At 37.9% G+C, this 22,269-nt stretch overlaps 1 protein-coding gene across 1 annotated transcript in view; it reads left to right on the top strand.

The window, feature by feature from the left end:
• PHF14 (PHD finger protein 14) overlaps window positions 1–307 on the top strand; it is a 218,285-nt gene extending 217,978 nt beyond the window's left edge. The window contains exon 20 of the mRNA XM_086682001.1: window positions 106–307. Coding sequence (XP_086538127.1) covers window positions 106–180 — 75 coding nt within the window. The 3' untranslated portion in view covers window positions 181–307. The remainder of the gene's footprint in view (window positions 1–105) is intronic.
• Window positions 308–22,269: the final 21,962 nt, after the last annotated feature.

The raw sequence follows: 22,269 nt of genomic DNA, 5'->3' as shown, positions 1-22,269 counted from the left end.
CACAGCAGTTAATTCTTCAGAGAAATAGAATTAAAATGTATTAATTATAGCTGATAAAATGACCTAAAGTTTACAGTTTAATGTTTTCTAAAATTTATTTCACAGGAAGATGAAAATGAAGCTGAAAGAAAAAATTTATCTCAGGAGCTCAGCATGGAACAGAAGAATCCAAAGAAATAAAGGATTTTCTGTAGTGTTTTGAAAAGTTTGCAATTTATGTAGTAGCAGATAAAATTTCTAATTGTAAAATGTTAAATTGTAAAATCTAATTTGCAAAATGTTCTCAATAAAGTCATTGAAAATGAAATAGGACCTTGTTCTTGGAATCTATATGTTTTCTAAAGCAATTTAAACTTTTAATAAAGGACCTTCTAAAAATACTAAAATGAAATCTGAGAATGGAGACAGAATTTTCTCTAATCCGTAACCTATAATGTGTTAAGTATTAATACATCTGAATGACCTCAACAGAAAATCTCTCACAGTCATTTTTCCCCTTACTGGGCTCTATTGTCTTCTTCAGGGGCATTAACAGAATTCCAATTATGAATATAAAGAAAAGACAACATGGTTCAAAAATCAACAGCAAACACATGCATGTGAACACACTTAAAAGCAAACAGTGCCACCAGGTGAAATATCATTTTGGGATTTCATCAACTCATGTGTGACATACTACTCTAGCATGGCAAGTAAGGGTTAAAAAGAAATAATTCAACATTCTCTGCAGCCGAAGTAGTACCATGACTTTTACTTGACAAAATACTAAGGACCTACTATTTGCTGTGCCCTGCACACTTTCCTGGATATTTCAAGAACACTTTCCCATCTGTATTTCTTTGGCTTAGAATTTTATAAAATTCCTTTGATACCTATCTTTATCAGGATTTTCATAACCAGCCATTTGACTTCCCCTGGTTCTGATTTTTTAGCTATCATTTACCAACTATAGCAGGAACAATGAATCGACTTGCTGTTTGCAGAGTCAGATGTTTTTAGCAGATGTCTTTGATGATTTAAGGCAGAGTTTTTTAAAAAGAGAAGCATAACTTGGGAAGGCTTGTAAGAGAATGTCAGCATACAAGTTCTTCCCTGTGAGAGTGGAATCTGCGTACTTGCCCTGGAGCCACAGTTTGACCACATGCATCTGACAAGTTCAATAAAGGTGTGGCAGTGGGATGTGCTGACAGTTATGATACAGTGAGCCGAAATGGGAAAAACTACAAGCAGGCAAGACATTAAATTCACTGATACATAGCCTCAAGTAACGTAACCGTGGGTATCAGGAAAACAGCTCTATCCCATATACTAGAGTCCTTGGATGAATTTTGGAACAAAGATTTTGAGGCAAATGCCTGAGAAGGCAGGTTAGAGTCTAAAGCAGGCCTTTGCAACAAACAATTATACAAATTAATTTGACATTTTCCCCCATTTTTTTTCTGTTTTTGAGTGAGACATCAGTCTATATTTCAAAATACCCTATTCACATAGATTGGAATTACATTACTAGTGTCACTTTTAAAAAGAAGCAATAATACATGATTCATAGCATTTATTTTGATGTTGCAGGTACTATACTAAATGCTTAGTGTACATTATGCCACTAACCATCCCTGTTAAGACATAAGATGGTTACCATTATTTTTCCCATTTTCCAGTGATCAATCTGAGGTTTAGACGGGAAATAAGAGGAAATCGGTAACGAACGTTACGTAGCTTGTAACTGGCAGAGCAACACTTCAAACCCAAGCAGTCTCACCCAAGAATATCACATTTAATTACTGTGGAAACACCTGTTAATACCGTACCTCTTTCCATCCACTATCTTCCCCTAAAATGTACAGTCTTGCTTATTAGCACCTCATTCATCACCTGCTACTTCTTTAGTTATTCCTCTTCCCCAACTTCTTAGCCATGCTTAATTTATTTTGAAGACTTTGGCTTCAGTGAAAGAGTGAAACAATTATAACTACCATTTCACCTGCTCCAAAACACAAGAATCCTGCTTTATCTTTTGTAGATTAAGTTATGATGAAAGAAGTATAAGAGCAGCTTACTGCTTCTCTACGGTTTTTCAGTAACTTTCTGGCTTTTTTTTTTCCTTCGGTACATTGTGAGTGCACTGCCATCTGGTCTCTTAATTAGTTTCATTTCTAAAAGAAGTTACTGAGTAGTATGAGAGGCACAGTGACCCTGAGCCGCTGGACGGGCATTTTAAATAGAAATATTTAAGTGATACCTTTGACTATTTAAAACCCCAGTTGCCCTTTTTAAAAAAATTTTTTTTCAAAAAAACACACTCCTTGGTTTAGGACAGCGAGTGATAAAGTAGAATCACAGTGAATTTTCTTTAGGGATAATTTGCCGTATGAATTGCTCCACTTTTTAGGGTCCCTACATTCATGCCATCAAGACATACCTATAAATCCCGTTGTAACCCAACTAGGTTGCCCATATTATGTAACTCATTAAATTGGTCACTTTGTTTGAGTCCGATTATGCATATTTTATATTTTTTTAATATTTTGTAGAGTATTACATTTTGTATTAGCTCAGGCTGCCATAACAGAAGACCCCAGGCTGGGTAGCTTAAATAACAGAAAGTGATCTGTTTTCAGTTCTGGAGGCTGGATGTCCCCAGTTTTAGTTTCTGGTGAGGGATATTCCTGGCTTATAGGTCGTGGACTCACTGCATCCTCACACAGTCTTTCCTTGGTGCGCACATGAGGCAAGAGAGCAGGCAAGCTCTCTGTCTCTTCTTAAGAGAACACTAATCCTACCATCACGAATCTAACCCTATGACCTAATCTAACCTTAATTAGTTCCTTACTCCAAAGGTAGCCATTACTGAGGGGTTAGGGCTTCAACATACGAATATGAGGGGTTGAGGGGCCACATTCAGTCTGTAACACATTTAAGTAAGTCCAAGTGCCTCTCTCCGTGAATAACTATTCTAGTTGTTGAAAAGCACTAGAGCCAAGTCCCAGTGAAACTGTCTGTGACAGTAGGGATTATATATAACTAGTATTCCACCTGCTCCAAAACATGAGTGGAAGAAAATAATAGAAATGTTAATAATTTGAATACGACCTAAAAATTGATTTCTAAAGAAGACAGACCACTGCAAAATTATATGTACCCATTTTCTCTATATATATTCCCATTACTCAGCTCATTTCCTGACTCATATTAGACGTAACACTGCCACTGTAAGTCAGCCTGTGACCAACAATAGAGAATATTCGAAAGACAAAGTGCCTGTACAATCTCCACCTGCTCAACTGAATTGTACTCTTCATGTTAGTGATTGGGCTATATTTCTTCACATCTTTAGAAAATTTAAAAATAAAACAACTTTAATCAGTACTTTTCTCTATCATACTTATGACCAGCATTATTTTTTAAACTGTATTCAGAATTCTACTCTTTCCTCAGGTCTATGAAATAAACAGCAGAAGTAGGAAGAGGTGTGAAGCTGTTCTCAAGTGGAAATTGCTGAGCACTAAGATGCCCCAGTTCTAAAATTCATTCCGTAGAACTTTACTGGAACTTTCTATATATGCCATGCACTGTGTATTACTGGGAATTCAATAACAGACAAACTCCCTCTGCTGTCACGGTCTTGATTTCATAATACTTTTAAAATAAGGGGCCCCACAGTTTTACTCTGCACTGGGCCTGGAAAGTACATAGCAGGTACTAACATGTACTGATTTTACTCTTTAAATCAATTGTATTGAGTATAGTTTACATATAATAGATATGCAGTTCAATAAGTTTTACATCCCATAATCACCACTCCAATCACGATATAAAACATTTCCTTCACTCTAAAAAGCTTTCTCATGCAGTTCTGCAGTCATTCACGCACCCCTATTATAACTACCAATCTGCTTTCTTTCTTGACTCGTTTGCCTGTTCTAAAGTTTCAGACAAGTGGAATCATGTCATATGTATTCTTTTGTGTCCGGCTATCTTCACTCAGCATAATATTTTGAGAGTCATCCAGATTATTGCATGAATCAGTAGTTTTCTTCCTTTTTATTGCTGAGTACTTTTTCATTGTATGGTATACCACAATCTGTAGATCCATTCACCTGGTGCTGGACATTTGAAGAGCTATTATACAAAAGAAGATACACAAATGGCCAAGGAGTACACGAAAACATGCTCAGAATCATTGTTATCGAGAAAATGCAAACTAAAACCACAATTACCACTGCATATCCACTAAAAGATCTCTATGTTGTCCAATACAGCAACCACTAGCCACATGTGGCTATTAAGCACTTGGAATATGACCAGTCTGAACTAAGTTGTGCTCTAAGAATACATGCCAGATTTGGGTGACTTAGTATGAAAGAAGAATAAAGTATCTCATTAATTTTATTGTGACTGCATGCTGAAATGATAATATATTTAAATAGATTTGGCTAAATATATTATTAAAATAAACTTCAACAATTTTCACTTTTGTAACATAGCTATCTATGTGGTTCCCACTGTATTTCCACTGGACAGTCCTGGGCTATAAAGTCTGATAATGAAATGCTGGTGAAGCAACTGGAACTTATACAAAGGACTCAACTAACCCATGTTACTTCAGACGCACATTCCACAGAAACTGTGAAATAATAAACATGCGTTGTCGTAAGCGGCTAAATTTGTGGTAATTGTCATGCAGCTATAGAATGCATCCATAAGCAGTTGAGGACAGGCTGCTACTCTTGGCAAGTCAGGCATTCAGCAATGGTAACCAAATCTCCTCTCAGGAGTGAACACTAATGTTGTGTCCATTCATAGCTCCATCCCTGCAGGATGGCCATTTACAAGCCTACTGAAAAAGTAACGATGTAGCCATGGAACGAGGCTGACAGAGAGCTAAAGAAACTGTCATTGTGTCTTCCTGATTATCAGCGCAAGTATAAAATGGTACATTTTGAAAGATTTTGGAAGTTTTGCATGAGGGTAAACATACTCTTAATACGACCCAGTCACTCCACTACAGAGTTTTACATGAAATAAATGAAAATATATGCCCACAGTTTTATTTACATGAATTACATGTCATTACATGTAAATTACATGGATTACATGTAGTTACATGAATTACATTTGTTACATGAATATTTTAAATAATCTTATTCATAATATTCATAATGAGCCAGAAACTGGAGGCATTTTTTTCTTTTTAAGTAAAAGTTGTATTTCATAATGGTTATTATTTTCAAAAACTATTTGTCACACTAAGCTGTGGGGTATGATTCACAAAATCCCTTGATTTTCTTTCTGGGAAATTGCATGTATTGTGCAGATTTGTAACATCAGTGTGTGAAGGTTAGGAGTAATCACTACCTACAAAAGATGCTGATGAAAATTTAAAAAGAAATTAAACAACATACAAAAAATTCAGCATTCAAAAAACAGTAGAATGCCTTATTTGAAAACATTTAATGTAGCTAAAGCTTTTTAATGACTGCATGTTCGCTTTTAATGATTTGTTTTGAATGACCTTTGCAGTTCAAAGTATATTTATACACAATCTAAAATTTTTAAATCACTGTATCTTCTGGATAAAGTCTATCCTTTCCCCTTGGGACTAGAAAGCTTGAGTGAGGGGAGAACCCAGATGTGCACCCAGGTGCTCCAACTGTAAGTGTAAATGAACTGCTTTGAGTTTCAAGTGTCTATGAACTTTGAGTTTTATTTCCACACATACCGAACAGGATATGCTCTTTTCAGGGTATACTAGTTTTCATTTGTAACATTCTGATCATCCAGATGAAATGAGGTGAGTCTAGGTAGTTTTGCTTCTCCAACACTTTTTTGAAAATGATAATTACATTCTTACTGCTCATTTTGTTTTGTATATCCTGTGTGTAAATCACTAATGGCTTTCCTTTAAGCCTTAACCACTAGAGGCATTTCACACGTTTGTACTCTCCTACATCCGTTACAAGTTGTCATGTTTTTCTTGGATAGGACAAATGATTTTTCTTTAAGTTAAAAGTATATAAAACAAAAAACGGGAGTATGTTTCTTACAAATCCATCTCTCACATGGCTACCTAACATTTATTAAAAAGTCCATTGAGAAAGAAGAAATAGGTTCAGTTAATCGCACTGACATTTCTCAAAGCCTTGGGTCCCTGAGGCCTGCATGCATTTGGATTGGTTGGTTGCCAACACTGCGTGGGACTGGAACAACTTAACTCCTCCTGATAGTAGACTAAGTAAGATTCACTCTGAATAGTGAAGGTTGATTAGAAACCTACTCCATTTCACATTACCTCAAGAAAACAATTTTTACATTGCCATGAATGAGCAAATTTCATCCCCATCCCAGACTATCCTGAACAAACAGAGCAGGTAATAAATGCCTCCCTGTGGCGAATTCAATGCGAAGTCCATGGTTTTGTTATCTAGAGAGGAAGTTAAGTGCTAACGGCAACAGCATGAAAACACATGCAACTATGGCATAATTCTGATTTGTTTTAGAAAAACTATTAATTTCCTTGTTACGAAGCCAAGTAAGTACAACCCTTTAAAACTGTTGAACCATGAAAGCCATTTTCCTTAAAGGTTTTAAATTTGGGAACAGACTCATGAAATTTATAGCTTTAATGAGATATTCTTTGCCTGCAGTCAAGATGAAAGCTAGATCATTGGTTTCCCAGCATGACACCTATGTGTTCTTGTGTGCACTTGATATCATTAGGCTCATAATAACACAGCCAACATCACATTAATGTTTGAAAGGTTTGCTTTTGTCTCTTAGTTTATGTCTTTCATTTACACCTACAGCATGCTAAATATCTCTCCAGACATTAAGATATACTCTACTTTTATTGATACTGTCAACAGAGCAAAAAAAAAAAAAAATCACTAATTTCAAATACATATTTCAAGCCACAAACAATAGATACGGTTTCTAGAAAACAATAGACAGTTAAATCAGATGTTGTATGTATAAGTTTGAAGATGATTATCTTCCTTGTTGATACATAAGGAGATGAAAATGTGGATTTCCCTCATGCATGCCAGTTCCAACTATCATTTTTAACAGTGAGTCTAATTCCAAAGGTGAGGCAAGATCATTGTTACTTTTAACGACAGATGAACCCTTTCAGGGTATTCAGATTTCAGGGCAGTGAGAAAGGCAGCTTATTAAACAGCATCAAAAGAGGTAATAATCACTGCAGGAATCTGCCATTCTTTGCTCCATGGTGAAAATAACATATGTGAAAGAGTTCTGAAGAAAGAATCAAGCCTATTGTTTGCAAAATATCCTTATTATTTTTTATATAACACATGTAATTCTGTGATTAAGGAACCTAATTCTGTACGTTGTGTCCTTCAATTTGTTCAAATGTTTGAAGGTATTTTATCTGTAAGTTTATGATCCCTGTATTATTATCATCAACAATATCAGACATACACAAAAGTGGAGACAAGGGTACCATAAATCCCTATCTACTCATAGCTGAGATTCAATACTTCTTGAGATTTTGCAACGCTTGCTTGATATACATATTTTTCCTCTTTATCTCTCTTTTGTCTGATGATTTTAATTTTTTTAATGTTTTTATTTATTTTTAAGAGACAGAGAGAAACAGAGCACGAGTGGGGGAGGGACAGAGAGAGAAGGAGACACAGAATCCCAAGTAGGCTCCAGGCTCTGAGCTGTCAGCACAGAGACCCACACGGGGCTCAAACTCACAAACTGTGACTTCATGACCTGAGCCAAAGTTGGACACTTAACCAACTGAGCCACCCAGGTGCCCCTTCTTTTGTCTAATGATTTTAAAGCAGATCCTAGATTATAATACTTCCTTAACATATACTCTTCTCCTTTCAACAATTTACTTCTGACTGGATATGTTTAATTCATACATGTTTCTCTATGACAGATGTCCATTTTGTTTTGTTTTTTAATAATGTGAGACAGTAGGTTCATACGATTACGGACGATTGGAAAACTATATTCTGCCTTGTGCACCTTAGGCCACATTTTTAGTGAGATTCAAAGGAAGATATCTATTTGGTCTGAATTTTTTTTAAATGGTGATGATGTAAGAAGCAGAAATTACACTGAATCTCAATTCACATTTGCATTTTTGTGGCGTAGGCAGAAAAATAGAACTAATCAGAGTTGCAAATCATAAAGGAGAACACGTTCCAACCTCCAGAGCACTGTTGAACCAAGACATGTTTCTGATTATACTAACAAGGGACAAAACTGGTACATTCAGCAGTGCCTTCAAAAATGTATCTTGTTAGTAAAAATCAAATTAACAAATGGAACATCTGTTCAGGGTTAAGATTCTTTCTCTCTTTTTTACACTGTATCTTTCTGCCAAGTATTGATTTGGGATTTGAAATTTTACATTTGGTTATGTCTAATTCTAGAAGTCGGGAACAGTCTATGTAAAAGGTTTTAACAGGCTGTTTGCTTTCAGTCCCCTTAGATACAACCAGTATGTGAGTTCCTTCTTCCGTCATCCCAGCAGCCCAAGTCTATCTTCCCAGGGGAACCATTTCTGCTCAAGACCTTTCATTTAAACTTGTATCTTGCCTGGACTCCTCTAAAATCAAGCTCTCCTACTTGCCCTCAAACCCAGGATCTCTTTTCCCACCATGGAGTTCCACATTCTCCATTTAGTTATATTACAAGAGAACTGCTGGTGAATATGATGAATGAATTCCTCATGGGTGTATTAGTCAGGGTAGACTGGGCTTTGCTGTGGAAACAAATAGTCCCTGAAATCTCAGTGCCTTAAACCAACAAAAGTTTACTTCTCACTCATATCGTCTGTGACTCTTTTTACCAGTTCTTCAAGACAGCCTCATGGATTTTTATGTTCATATTGCAGCTTCACCATAAGAGAGGGAGGGAGAGAGAGAAAGACAGAGACAGAGGGAATCTGGTGGAGGAGACATAAAAAATTGTCATGGTTAAGTGTCCCAACAGAGGTTGATAAAGTGTGCCAGAGTTCACAGAGGGGAGCAGATAAAGAAGCCCAGAAGTGGAAAAATATTCCATAAAAATAATACTTCAGTCTGGCTTTGAAGGCATGGGACTTTATCAGAAGTAGTATAGTGGGAATGATGTTTCAGATAGATTTAATAGGAATATGAAAAGATAATGAATTTTCAAAGGTTAAAGATGATTCAGGCTGTCTGGATCCAAGAGAAGACAGGGCAGGAAGTGATAGGAGCCGCATCTAGGAAGGTATGATGAGGTATTCTTATGAAAGGTTTTGGGACTTTACTAAGGCACTTGGATTTAGTTCTGCAGAATTGGACATTTATTGAAATCAAATAGGGATAGGGAAACCGTGGTGATGGCTGTACAACAATGTGAATGTAATTAATGACACTGAATTATATACTTTAAAATAGCAAAGTTTAGGGGTACCTGGCTGGCCCAGTTGGTAGAGCATGTGACTCTTGATCTTAGGATTGTGGGGTTTTATTTTGATTTATTTTTATTTTTATTTATTTTAGAAAGAGAGCACACACATGAGCAGGAGAGGGGGGCAAAGGGACAAAGAGACAGAATCTCAAGCAGGCTCCACACTGAGTGTGGAGCCCAGTGCTGCGCTCGATCCCATGATGCTGGGATCATGACCTGAGTCAAAATCAAGAGTCAGATGCTCAACCTACTAAGCCATTGGGGTTGTGAGTTTGAGCCCCATGTTAGGTGTGTAGATTACTTAAAAATAAGGTATTTTAAAAATGTATAAAAAAATAAAATGGCAAATTTTATTATATATATAATACACATTTTAAAATCAATAATGGGATATACTAAAAGAAATTTAATTGTACACTGTAATTTTTTTAATGTTTATTTATTTTTGAGAGAGAGAGAGAGAGAATGAGGGGAGGGGCAGAGAGAGAGGGAGACACAGAATCTGAAGTAGGCTCCAGGCTCCGAGCTGTTGGCACAGAGCCTGATGTAGGGCTCGAACCCACGAACTGTGAGATCATGATCTGACACAAAGTCAGACACTCAATAGACTAGGCTACCCAGCCCCCAATTGTACACTTTAAATAGGTAAATTGTATGTTATAAGCATTATATCTCAATAATTTTATTTTTAAAGGATTTAAAGCCTTAAAAATAAAATCATATGAAGAGCTCTAAAAAAAAAAAAAAACAAAAAAAAAAAACCTGACACTTGAGTCCAATCCAATATTTAATTAAGTCAGAACCTCTGGGTGTGGGCCAAACATTCAGCATATTGAAGCACTCCAGGTGATTCTTATGTGTGGTCACAGTGCAGAATCACTGCTGTAGGCAATAAGGAACCAGAGAAGAATTTTAATCAGGGGAATAACATGATCGGGTTTGCATTTTAGGAACACAGATCCCTGGCTTTTCTGCTCAAATCCTCAGTAGCCACACTAATGTGTATAGGGACTATTTATAAGAGCCTGAACCTGGAAATGACTCAAATGTCCCTCACCTGGCAAATGTCAAAATAAACTCTGGCATATTCATATAATGGAATACCAAACAGCAAGCCACTACCAAACTAACTGTCTATTTCTGCTGCCTCAAGCTCTATTTGCCAAGGCAGAGTCTGCCCTTATTTCCTTTTGGGCTTGTCTGCTGCCCAGCCAAGCTTCCCTATTAACCTTAACAATGTCTTCTGAAGTGGTTACTCAAGCCAGAAACCTCACTCATTTTCCCACCATTTTTAAAAGTTATGATTTACATATAGTGAAATGCACATTTTTAATGCGCAGGTCTTTGTTTTTTGACATACTGCACAGTCATGTAAATACCCCCCCACAATTCTACCACAGTCAAGGTAGAAAACAGTTCTATCACACCCCCAAATTACCTTATGCCCCTTTATAGCCAACTGTCAATCTGTCCTCCCCAACCCTAACCTCTGGCAACCACTAATCCATTTTCTGTCCCCACTGTTTTGCCCTTTCAGAATATCATAGAAATGGAATGCTACAGTATGTAGCACTTTTTTTTTGGGGGGGGGGGCTTCTTTCACTTAAAAGAGTTCATTCATGGGGCCCTTGGCTGGCTCAGTCAGTAGAGCATGTGACTCTTGATCTTGGGGTGGTGAGTATGAGCCCTATGCTCTGGGGGAGATTACTTAAAAAGTCTTAAAAAATAGTTCATGTTCTTTCATGTATCAGGAGCTAATTCCTTTTTGTTGTTAGTAGCGTTGATTGCCTGGATGTACCACACTTTGTATTACATTCACCAGTTGAGAGAAATCTGAGTGGTTTCCAGGTTTTGACAATTATGAATAAAGTTTCTATAAACATTTATATCTTTGTGAAAACAAAGTTTTTACTTCTCTTGGGTAAATGCCTAGAAATGGGATTGCTGGGTCATATGGTAGGTGTGTATTTAACTTTGTACTATGCTACCAAAGTGTTTGCCAAAGTGACTGCAACATTTTACATTCCCACCAGCAACAGATGATGGTTACAGTTGCCCCATATCTCCACATTCTCACCAGCACTTGGTATTTTATGTTTTGTTTTTATTTTTTTTTAGCCATTCAAATGGGCATCTCTTTGTGGTTTTACTTTGCACCTCCCTAGTGACTAATGATGGTGAACACTTTTCCATGTGCCTATTTGCCACCTGTATATAATCTCTACTGAAGTGCTTCTTCAGATCTTTTGCCCATTTGTCTCTTGGGTCGTTTACTTACAAAGTTTTTAATTTTTTTTTTTTTTAACGTTTATTTTTGAGAGAGACAAAGAGCAGGAGTGGAGAGTGGGGGAGGGGCAGAGAAAGACAGAGACAGAATCTGTGCTGACAGCTCAGAGCCCAAAGCGGGGTTCAAACCCAGGGGCCATGCGATGATGACCTGAGCTGAAGTTGGACGCTTAACTGACTGAGCCACCCAGGCGACCCTACAAAGTTGTTTTTAATGCCCCTCATTGTTTTTCTCTATGTCTAAGGCAGTCAGTTGTTCCTCTATGACAATAATCAAAATTCCTTTTTTTTTTTTTAAAGTTTATTTATTTTGAGAGAGAGAGAGTGAACAGGAGAGGGGCAGAGAGAGAGAGAATCCCAAGCAGGCTCTGCACTGTCAGTGTGGAAGCTGATGCAGGCCTTGACCTCAGGAACCATGAGATCATGACCTGAGCTGAAACCAAGAGCCAGCCACTTAACCAACTGAGCCACCCAGGTGCCCCTCAAATTTTCTTTTTCTATCATTAGATATCCTTCTAGGTCCAGCTTTCTGGAATTAGTAGCCTCCTCTTGTTACACTAAACCACCTATCTTCCCTTATTTGAGGCTGTTCTCTCACAAAGCTGATGTCTTCAAATTCATCTCTTCATCTAATGAAGCGTTTGTCTCTGTTCTTCTATGTCCTACACTGGGCAATTCAGACTTCCTTATAGATACCCATACCTCCAAACCTGCATTTAACCAAAGCTATCTTGCATTGTCTCTTTTTCCCTTTTGTTCATCCAAATACCTTTTCCCCTTTTTCTCCCCTTTCATGTTGAAGACTTTCCTCAAACGTCTTAAAATTCTCAATTGTCCACTCATTAAAGAATGGGCACTATGTACACGATGTACATGGGGCAGCTTGTGGGCTGGTGAGCTTCACCCCAAGAGGCGTTGATAAGAGACTCTGCAAAAGTCAGCACCTCCGAATTGCATGTGTGTGTGAGTCTGGCCATTTCCTCCAAGAATAATGCTACAGACCCCTTCTTAAAACTATGTGTCTTAGGACAGTAAGCCTAGGGTGAGAGCGCCAGGGCCTTGGTAGGGCTAGAGTCCCATGGCCCTACATATAAACCTGTGGGGAGGCTCCCCTGTGTCCTTATAAGTACTTGCTATCTCTCTGTCTTGAGGCCCTCTGGTCTTTTGGTAGGGGTGGATGTCTTTCCTTTAGGCAGAGAGACACTCACCTGACTGTGCAGGTTGGGGAAACACACCTAGATACCGGTTCCTCATCTGTGTTGTTTATTAGCTTCACTCTTCATTCCAGCCTCCTACTATGTCTGCTGGGTCAATTTCTTGGGTATTTATGAGGTGTGAGACACAAACTGATCTGATTCTTATCCCCCTTTACAAGTACCTGGCCCTCACCTTCTCTACTGAGCTAAGACAGCTACCACTCAAAATGCTCCTTCCATCGTTCCAAAATTTTACTTTGTTTTTCTCCTTGTCCCTGTGATTTCAAATCTTTTTTACTTTCTTTCTTTCTTTCTTTCTTTCTTTCTTTCTTTCTTTCTTTCTTTCTTTCTTTCTTTCTTTTTTTTTTCAGTTTTACTGGGTCTTGGAGAGGCAGCAGAAAGAAGCATGAGTTCAATCTACTATTTTTTAAGCAAAAATCTACCCTAAATTTTTTAAGTTTTTTAAGTTATTTATTTCAAGAGAGAAATAGAGAGAGAGACAGCATATGTGCATGCCAGCAGGGGAGGGACAGAAAGAGAGGGAGAGTGAGAGAAAATCCCAAGCAGGCTCTGTGCTGTCAGCACACAGCCCCATGCAGGTGCTCAATCCCACCAACCTTGAGAACATGACCTGAGCCTACATCAAGAAGCAGATGCTCAACCGACTGAGCCACCAAGGTGCTCCCACCCTAGTTTTTAAATATAATTTTCATAGGATTCTTATGAAATTTCTTAGTCATATATAGCTTGTTTCTAAATAATAATCCACTCAAGCCTACTTATGTGGAGATTTCTTGAGTGAGCACAGAGATGTCTTCCAGAATCCAAATACCTGAAACTCTTAGGCTGGAATGGGGAATTAGAAAATCTTCAAGAATCGGGATAGCTAATTGGCAGCCTATTTTTCTGTAGTTTCCCCCCTATTTTTACGTAAAATAGGTTCCCTGCTCTCTTCTCTTTTCTGTCTCCCTTCCTGTAAAAAAAAAAAAAAACAAAACTCTTTTTGATTACTTATCAGCATAGGTTCTAAATGAACATATGAACTATAAGACAGTCTCCAGATCTTCCAACTCAAGGAACTTTCATTAACAAATTCTAAAGTCTAAAGGCCCAGAACCAATTGGGCCTGTTCTTGAGTCGCATGTTTTTCCATATCCAATCAGCTGAGGGCAGAGAGTAGTAGGCTACAAACATTGTGACAGCCAGGGCCCCTGGAAGGAGGCATTTCTCCTGGACCAAGATCACTAAGACTTACATACTACATTATGCTGAAATAAATAGTGAATATGACAGTGTTCTAGCACAAGGTAGATATTAATCTTTTTCTTTTTAGTTCCAAACTTATGGAATATTATCATCCTTTATAATTTCATTCAAACATTTGACTCCTAAATAAGCTTAAAAGGTATTATAATCTAGTAATAAAATAAAATAAAGCTAGTAATATTAGCCAAGTGGCTCAGAAAAGCTACACACAGTGATGGAAACTCAAAGCGTGAAGAATATGACTGTCTACAGAGACCTTAAATGAGAAAGTAGTTGAGGTGCAAGGTCCTAGTCCAGAATCTACAACTCAATGACCAACAGTCAGGGCAAGGCTTAAACTTCTTAATGTAGTCATAACAATATTAAAATGAAGAATCTAGAACCAAACCACTAACAGATGAAAAATATAGAAGAAGTTGTCCACATGAGAACAAACAGTTTTATTGGAAAGTAGGTCTTAATCTCAGGGGGAATAATTGAAATATAAAAAAGGAGGCAAATATCTATAAAGAACTTAATTTCATTTTAGAGCTACTGTGATTTTGGAATAAAATTACTTTTACCAAGAATCATATTTGGAAGGATACCATATAACGGCATTGCAATGACAGAAATGATTAGTTTGGAATACTAAAGATGATACAAAACTAGGGAAGTAACTGTTGATTTAAAACACTCATACAGAATTGGAACCAGTTTTCTTTTTAGGTTTTTTTTTTTTTTAAGTTTATTTATTTGAGAGAGAGACAGCATGAGCAGGGGAGAGGCAGAGAGAGAGAGAATCCCAAGTAGGCTCCACACTGTCCGCACAGAGCCCGACTGAGGGTTCAATCTCAACGAACCATGAGACCATGACAAAGCCAAGACTTGGATGCTTAATCAACTGAACCACGCTGGTGCCCCAGAACCAATTAATTTTTAAAAGGATAAAATCAAGAGGAAGATTTCCAAAACTTTGAGAACAAAAAAGTTAGACACAGTTTGGTCTTTAAATATTCTAAGCACACACAAGGAAGATATATTTTTCTGGCTTGTAAAGGTTTGCATTTTCTGCAGTTCATTGAACAGACAAAATGTCAAAGGGAAATCTCAGCTCTTCGTGTCCACAGTTTATATAAAACATAAAAGAAGCTATGAGCTTCCCTTAAAAAAAAACAAAAACAAAAGAAAATCCCACTGCCTACAAAATCCTCTTGCTCTGTACTCATTCAATGCCTGTGCAATGTCTTTTTCTTCCTGGTTTAGCACACCATGATCCAGGAAACACATTTACCCTTTGACAAGCTGGGCTGGAGGTACAGGCTTGGGAGAGATGCAAATGAACTGGCTCAACAGGGTCAGAGGAGAGATGTGTGCTAGAAAGTGACCCACTCCTTGTAAGAAACCACAAGAAGTGGCCCTTGCTGTTTGGTTGAATGTGGACCTCAGTGGAGGACAGAGGGAACAATGTGCTGTCACCACTTCTGGATCCAATACTGCTTCAAAAAGACTCTTTAACTGAAGGGTTCAAATAAAAATCCCAGAACCTTTGCTTGGCAAACATACTTGGTCTGAAGTCCCAATTCCTTTTGTATCAATTCTTCTACCCTAGGCTTGAGCTGATTGAGCAGAATATTTCTATGCTTAGGATTCTCCTCATTCCTTCAAGGGAAAAAGAGTGAACTGCTATTGAGGGGCTGGAGGGGGAGTAATGGTGTGTTACTTGATTCCAGCTCAGTTTCTCTATTCCAGTAAGGCTGAGACTTATTTTTTTCTTCCCAGATTGCCTAAAGATAATCACACCTTATCACCAAGAAAATTCATTTCAGTCTAGTCTATGTTACAGAGCCAGACCTACAACCCCGATGTATTTCTCTGTTTGTGTTTCTTTTCAAAATTAATGTTCCCTGGTAGTTTAACTTTTATTAATTTATTTTAAGACAATTACCATTCTTTAGGAAAATGTCTATCATGTAAAAGGAAAAACACCCAAGTTACACCAAACACGTAATCCAAAAATGCTCATTGAAGCTCAACTTTGCTAAACTAGATGTTTTAGAATGGAAAGCAAAATGACACCAAAACCTCTGGGTAATTATGGGAGGTAAACTTTGAGATTGCCCCCGTGAAAGAAAACAGTCAGACATTTGTCAAATGTGGCAAGACAGATTTTATTCAGGTGACAACAGTAGGGGAGAGAGACCCCAGTGTAAACTGATTCAACTCCACCGAAACAAAAAGGATGCCTTTTAACTGCTGAGTGTGCTAAAGAAAAAGCACTGGGAAGGTTAGTCAATGTGATTAGGCTATCTGTCTGCTAACTGGTGCTTACTGAAGTCAATCTCCAATTCTCCCAGGGAAAAGGGAAACAGAGACCCTATCTCTCTTGATCACATTTCACAGAGATGACTCTCAGGTCCTTGAGAAAGACATTTCTGGGTTGCACAAGATATATTCTGAAGAGGCAGAGAAAGGATTTACAACAGCAAGTTTTCTAAAGTAAATACAAAAAGGGAGATCAGAGACCTATAATCAGATTTTAGCTAGAAAAAAACAATACATTATTTTGGCAGTACTGAGTTTTCCCAGGCATCTCTTTTAAAGGAGCAAGGATTGTCATCCTAGGGACACAGCCTTGAGCTGATAGAAGCTATGCCAGAGTTTGTTCAAGTCTCTTGGTGTAGGTGGTAGACAAGGCATTTGTACAGTTTTGCAGTTCTTACCTTCATGATTCCTACCTCTTGATATTCATGCATTTGTGTAATCTCCTCCGAGTGCAGGTGAAACCTATACCTTGCTTCGAATTAATTGATCGTAACAAAGATGACAAGATGAACATGACTATATTTATATAATGACATTACATAAAATGGCAACAAACATCCTGTGAAGAGACTATCTGCTCACTTGTTGGTCTTGATGAAAGGAGACCAAAGTGGCAAAGAATTAAGGATGGTCTCCAGCCAACAGCCAGTGAGAAAACTAGGTCCCCAGTCCTACAACTACAAGAAAATGAATTCTGCCCACCACCTCAATGGAACGAACCCTTTCCCAGTAGACATTCAGATGAGATCCATCCCAGACAACACCTGGATCACAGCCCTGCAATCAAAATTCCTGACCCACAGAAACTGTGAGATAATAAATGTATGTTGTTCTAAGCAAAATTTGTGGTAACTTGTCTCACAGCAATAGATAGCTAATACAGCCTATGCTTTCAAAAACATGTTTAGTTTAACATTATTCTCATATCAGTCTCCATAAAAAAATTTTTTTTCACCTCCAAATTGGTTTGAGGAATGTTGCATTCCATATCCATTCTATATCCTTGGAGAGTTACCATATTCTGACAAATACAACAAGAAAATATTGTTAAATCAGAGTTACCTACCTTTTTTTCCCCATTATGGAGCCCAGCCTCATTTTGATTTTTTTAACTTCTAGCAATACTGTATGCAACTAGTTTTTGAATTATTATACCACAAAGTAATGGTTGCAAAGAGCAATAACTTTCAAGCTAGGAAACTCATCCAGCAAAGGTACATTAAGACCTGCCACAGGTACTTGCCTATGGTAATTTTAAGGAAATCAATTTCCAGATTCCCACTTCTTTATAGTATTTTCCCCAAACAACCTGCCAGAGAATTCTCATGGGGAGAAGCTTTCAATTTTCCTTTTCCACTTTATAAAATAAAGGTGTCCCTCCCATTCCTCCCCATTAAACCTCTAGATGACAAACAGAAGGACAATGAAACAGTGATGTCCATGTTTAGAAAGTAGAAGACCCTAAGGCTGGGTACTAAATCTTTTCACAACCCCAAATTTTCCTTTCTTTACTTTCACACTGCAGAAGAGCCTATGGGATGAGAGAAATTGATGTGGCCTACTTTGGAAAATACAATATGCCAGAAATGAACAAGTAATTCCTAAACGAAGGTCTCCTCAAAGGTAATTAAGGCAAAATGAAGGACGTCCAAGGATAGGGCTAGGACATCTCCCAGAGAAAAAGTAAAACCCAAAACCCAGAGCTGCTGTTGGCTGAAGCCTGTTTGAGCATAGCAGCAGGTCATGTAAAAAGAAAGAGGCTCTAAAAGCTCTAGAGTTCACACAGAGTTAATTCCTACTGTAAGTCAGGGAGGGAGTTGGCGATGAGGTCCATGCTGAACATACTCACATTGAATTTTCACAACCACTTGAAAAGTATAGGGAATTTTTACCCATATTTTACAGGTGTAGGAAACTACACTTGAGTGAGTTGCAAAACAAAGGCTTGGCCCCACATTTGGGGCTACAGGTCCAGTGTTTTGGTTTTTGTTTTGTTTTTTGTTTTTGTTTTTTTTTAGAGCAAGGAAAAGAGTTTATTCGAGCCCAAGGTTACTCTACACTAGGAAGAAAGTGGTCCCTAGTCCAGTGTGCTTTTAATACATCATCAAATGGGCTCTTGCAATGACAATGGAAAAGCAGCTAACCACCCCTTTTGTTTTCCCCATTTAAGGCAATACTTTGATTCCTTTTAGGGAGATTTCACCTCTATAAAGGGATCTGAGGAGCACTGGATTCCCAGGATGATTTAGTTGTAGCTTACAACCTGAGTTGTAAACTTGTTCAAGTTGAATTCTTAACCTCTAAGCATAATGACAGGCTATTTTCTAGCTCATGAGATGTTTATAAAAAGATGGATGAGATTCTGGTGATCAGAAAGTACTTTTCTAATAAATAATGATATGGCTAAGAAATATTTTTGAGATTGAAAATACGGTATCATTTAAACAATGTGAATAATTGCAGGAACTGAGACATATACCAATTGACCTTACTGTGATTTTGTTTGTCCATTCCTAAAGTATATCTGGTAGTTACATAGCGTATGGACTAGTTAAGTACGACACCCAAGTGTTTCCTTGTTTCTGAATGAAATGCACCAGGGAAGAACAATGACAAAGGAAATAGTGATGTTTCCAGTAATTTCTCTTATAAGATTGAATACAGAGGCATTTATAATGTGCCTGTATAAACATCATTCTTTGTATCTGGCCTATTCCCTAAAGAAGTAGAGATGGTTTATAAAATGTACACAATATGAAAGAAGAAAATGAACTTAAAAGTAAAATCAGTAACAAGTAAAATGTAAATAAGGAGCCAAGGTTAAGACTGGAAAAGGCAGAATGCAGCTAGGTAGGTCCTACTGAGTTATGAAAAGTTGAGTCACAAATTTGGCTCTGAGCTTCCTGGAGGCTAAGCAGCTAGATCTTAATGGACAGACCAACAGATTTTGATATGTTATCAGTAAGAAAAGTGTCATTTCAATTAGCCTTCTAATTCTTTAATACTTCACACTAAATATTCCTTGCAGACAAACTTTACATATGGAAATCTTTGTGCAAAGCAAAGGTTTTGCTAATTAGAAGGAAATGCAAAAAAAAAAAAAGTGTGTTTACAAAAGTGTTTCTCATTATGAAAACTGATGGTTTCAAAAAACTTTGTATGATAAAGAAGAGAGTTTCAGTGTTCCCAAGTTAATCAGGTCAAGTAACCAAAGGCCTGCTGCTTTGAAGGTTTAATTCAAGGTGCTTATCCAACCTCTTTGTGGAACAAATCTTGCAAACCAGGCCTTCTCAGAAAATTCGCAGCGTTTTCTGTGGGAGCTTGAAATGTCAGCAGAAGAGACTTTCTGATGATATTATGCTGGCATTACCATCCTAACAGTTGGGGTGGGGGTGCAAGTGCAAGATGGTAAAATTATTTCGTGGTCTGATTTTTATGGTGTACTACATAACAGCTTTCCTGGCAATGCTGACAAGAGAAAACAAGACAAATAAACAAACCACAGAAAGAAAGCAAAGCTTGACAAAAGCCAGAAGCAAAGATCCTTAGTTCTCAATAATTACTGGTGTTAACACATTTCAGAAGAGGATAAAATTATGATTCTCATGCAGATAAACAGAACGTATATTAAGGATTTTATTTCCTTTGTTAACTTACTGTTAACAAAGGAACCGGGCAGACGTTAAAACCCGTTTAAAGGAGAATCCAAAGAACAGATACATTCACTGGTCAAGAATATTGAATTGAATCTATAAATGGACACCTCAGTGTCTTTTCCACAAGAGAGTAGCCCTCCACAACACAGAATTCATTTGCATGTTCACAGACATGAGCATTGGCCCTGCCCTCAAATGCAAAATAGCTCCAAGGCAATTAGAGGCTATCATCAGATAACTCTAGAAAGGTGTGTTCTAAACAATGCAAAGTCTGTCATTGGTGCACCTAATAATCTCATTTGCTTGGTCTGAATTTCCTTACACTGGTAAGTAAACATAACCTCTATCCTGGACAGCCCAGCCGTACTAGCAGTGTCTACCTTTGGGGCATTTCAAAGCATAGGATACTCCTTATCTCCTGGGATTCCTAAGTGGAGCAGGGCCCTCATCCTACTTGAAGTAAACAAAACAGAGGATCCTGAATAGAGTCCTGCTGTTCAGCAGCCCCTCAAATTTGCCCTCATGACAGATCTTCCAATGGCTGCCTTTAATCTACAACTAAGGCATTTGATGGATGGATGAGATTAGTGAACGTCCATATCTCTTCAACAGCAACAAAGCAGTCTTGCAACAACAGTTAACGTTAATGCCACAATTTCAAAATAATGCTTTAGCAATAACTTAATTTTATATACTCAACAGAGAAATGAAATGCATCAGAACTCTCTTCTGTTAGGTCTTTCCACTGGTGGCAGAGACACTACCTATTCATCAAACTCATCTCCTCCTCCAGGCACAAAGTTAGACCGTGTTCCCAGCTTCCTTTGCAGTTAGTTAGAAGTAGTCAAATAGCTGCATTCTGGCCTAAGCAATATGGTCTCCCCGCCCTGCTAGCTGGATGCAGAGAACCCGAGATACATAGGAGGAAGGACACGTATTTTGAAAGAAGTGTAGACCCTGAATGGCAGGACACTTCTGGATTTGGGGTGAGTGAGAAGTAAACATGCACAGTATTAAGCTTTTGACTTTTGTGATTTATTTTCGGTTGAAACTAGTATTACCTTAACTAACAAATCCACATTCCACATTTTGTTTGAATTTAAATGTTTAAAAATAGGCCTTACCTTCCTATTGTTTAACAATGAAAAGGTGAGCATTAACCGTCTCCCTCCCATGTCATTTCTGTACACGATGCTCCGCACTCCCTCCCCTCTGCCTTGCAGTGAACTACTTTAATACAAAAAGTACATACAAATGACATATGTAAATATTTTCTTTTCTTTCCTTCCTAGCCCAGAGATAGCATACTATTTACACTGTCTTAGAGGCGCCTGGGTGGCTCACTCTGTCAAGCATCCGACTTTGGCTCAGGTCATGATCTCATAGTTTGTGAGTTTGAGCCCTTTGTCAGGCTCTGTGATGTCAGTGTGGAGCCTGCTTTGGAACCTCTGTCCCTGTCTCTCTCTACCCCTCCCTTCTTGCACTCTCTCTCAAAAATAAACAAACATTAAGAAATATATATATATATATATAGTATACAATGTTTTAAATCTTGCTTCTTTTACATAACAAAATATCCTAATGGCTTTTTTTTTTTTTAAGTTTATTTATTTTTGACAGAGAGAGAGAGACAGAGCATGAGCAGGGGAGGGGCAGAGAGAGAGGGAGACACAGAATCCAAAGCAGACTCTGGGCTCTGAGCTATCAGCACAGAGCCCGACGTGGGGCTTGAACTCACAGAACAGACTGCAAGATCATGACCTGAGCTGAAGTCGGACGTTTAACTGACTGAGCCACCCAGGTGCCCCTCCTAATGGCTTTTCTATTATACTGCACAAGAACCTATTCTTTTTTTATAGTTGCATAGTATTTCATTAGGTTGGCTAGTATAATGATGGGGATCTATTAATGGGCACTTGTCAACCCATCTTCTTGAAGGTAGATAATATAATTGGAGTAAATCAGTGTCTGTTTAGGTTTTAAGCCATGTCCTAGTTGACTGCAGAACACAAGCCCTGCTCCACCCTCTTTAAGAAGACAGGTACCTGAAAGAAGTCTTTCTTTTATTCACCAAAACAACAATATAACCCACACACGGAGTGTGAGATAATGAGAATAAAATGAGGGTGAAGTTAAATGGAATTACT

This window comes from Puma concolor, chromosome A2, assembly GCF_028749965.1.
Source record: "Puma concolor isolate L17-30 chromosome A2, mPumCon1.1.hap2, whole genome shotgun sequence".
Taxonomy (NCBI): domain Eukaryota; kingdom Metazoa; phylum Chordata; class Mammalia; order Carnivora; family Felidae; genus Puma; species Puma concolor.
This window is presented reverse-complemented; position numbering and strand designations above follow the sequence as displayed.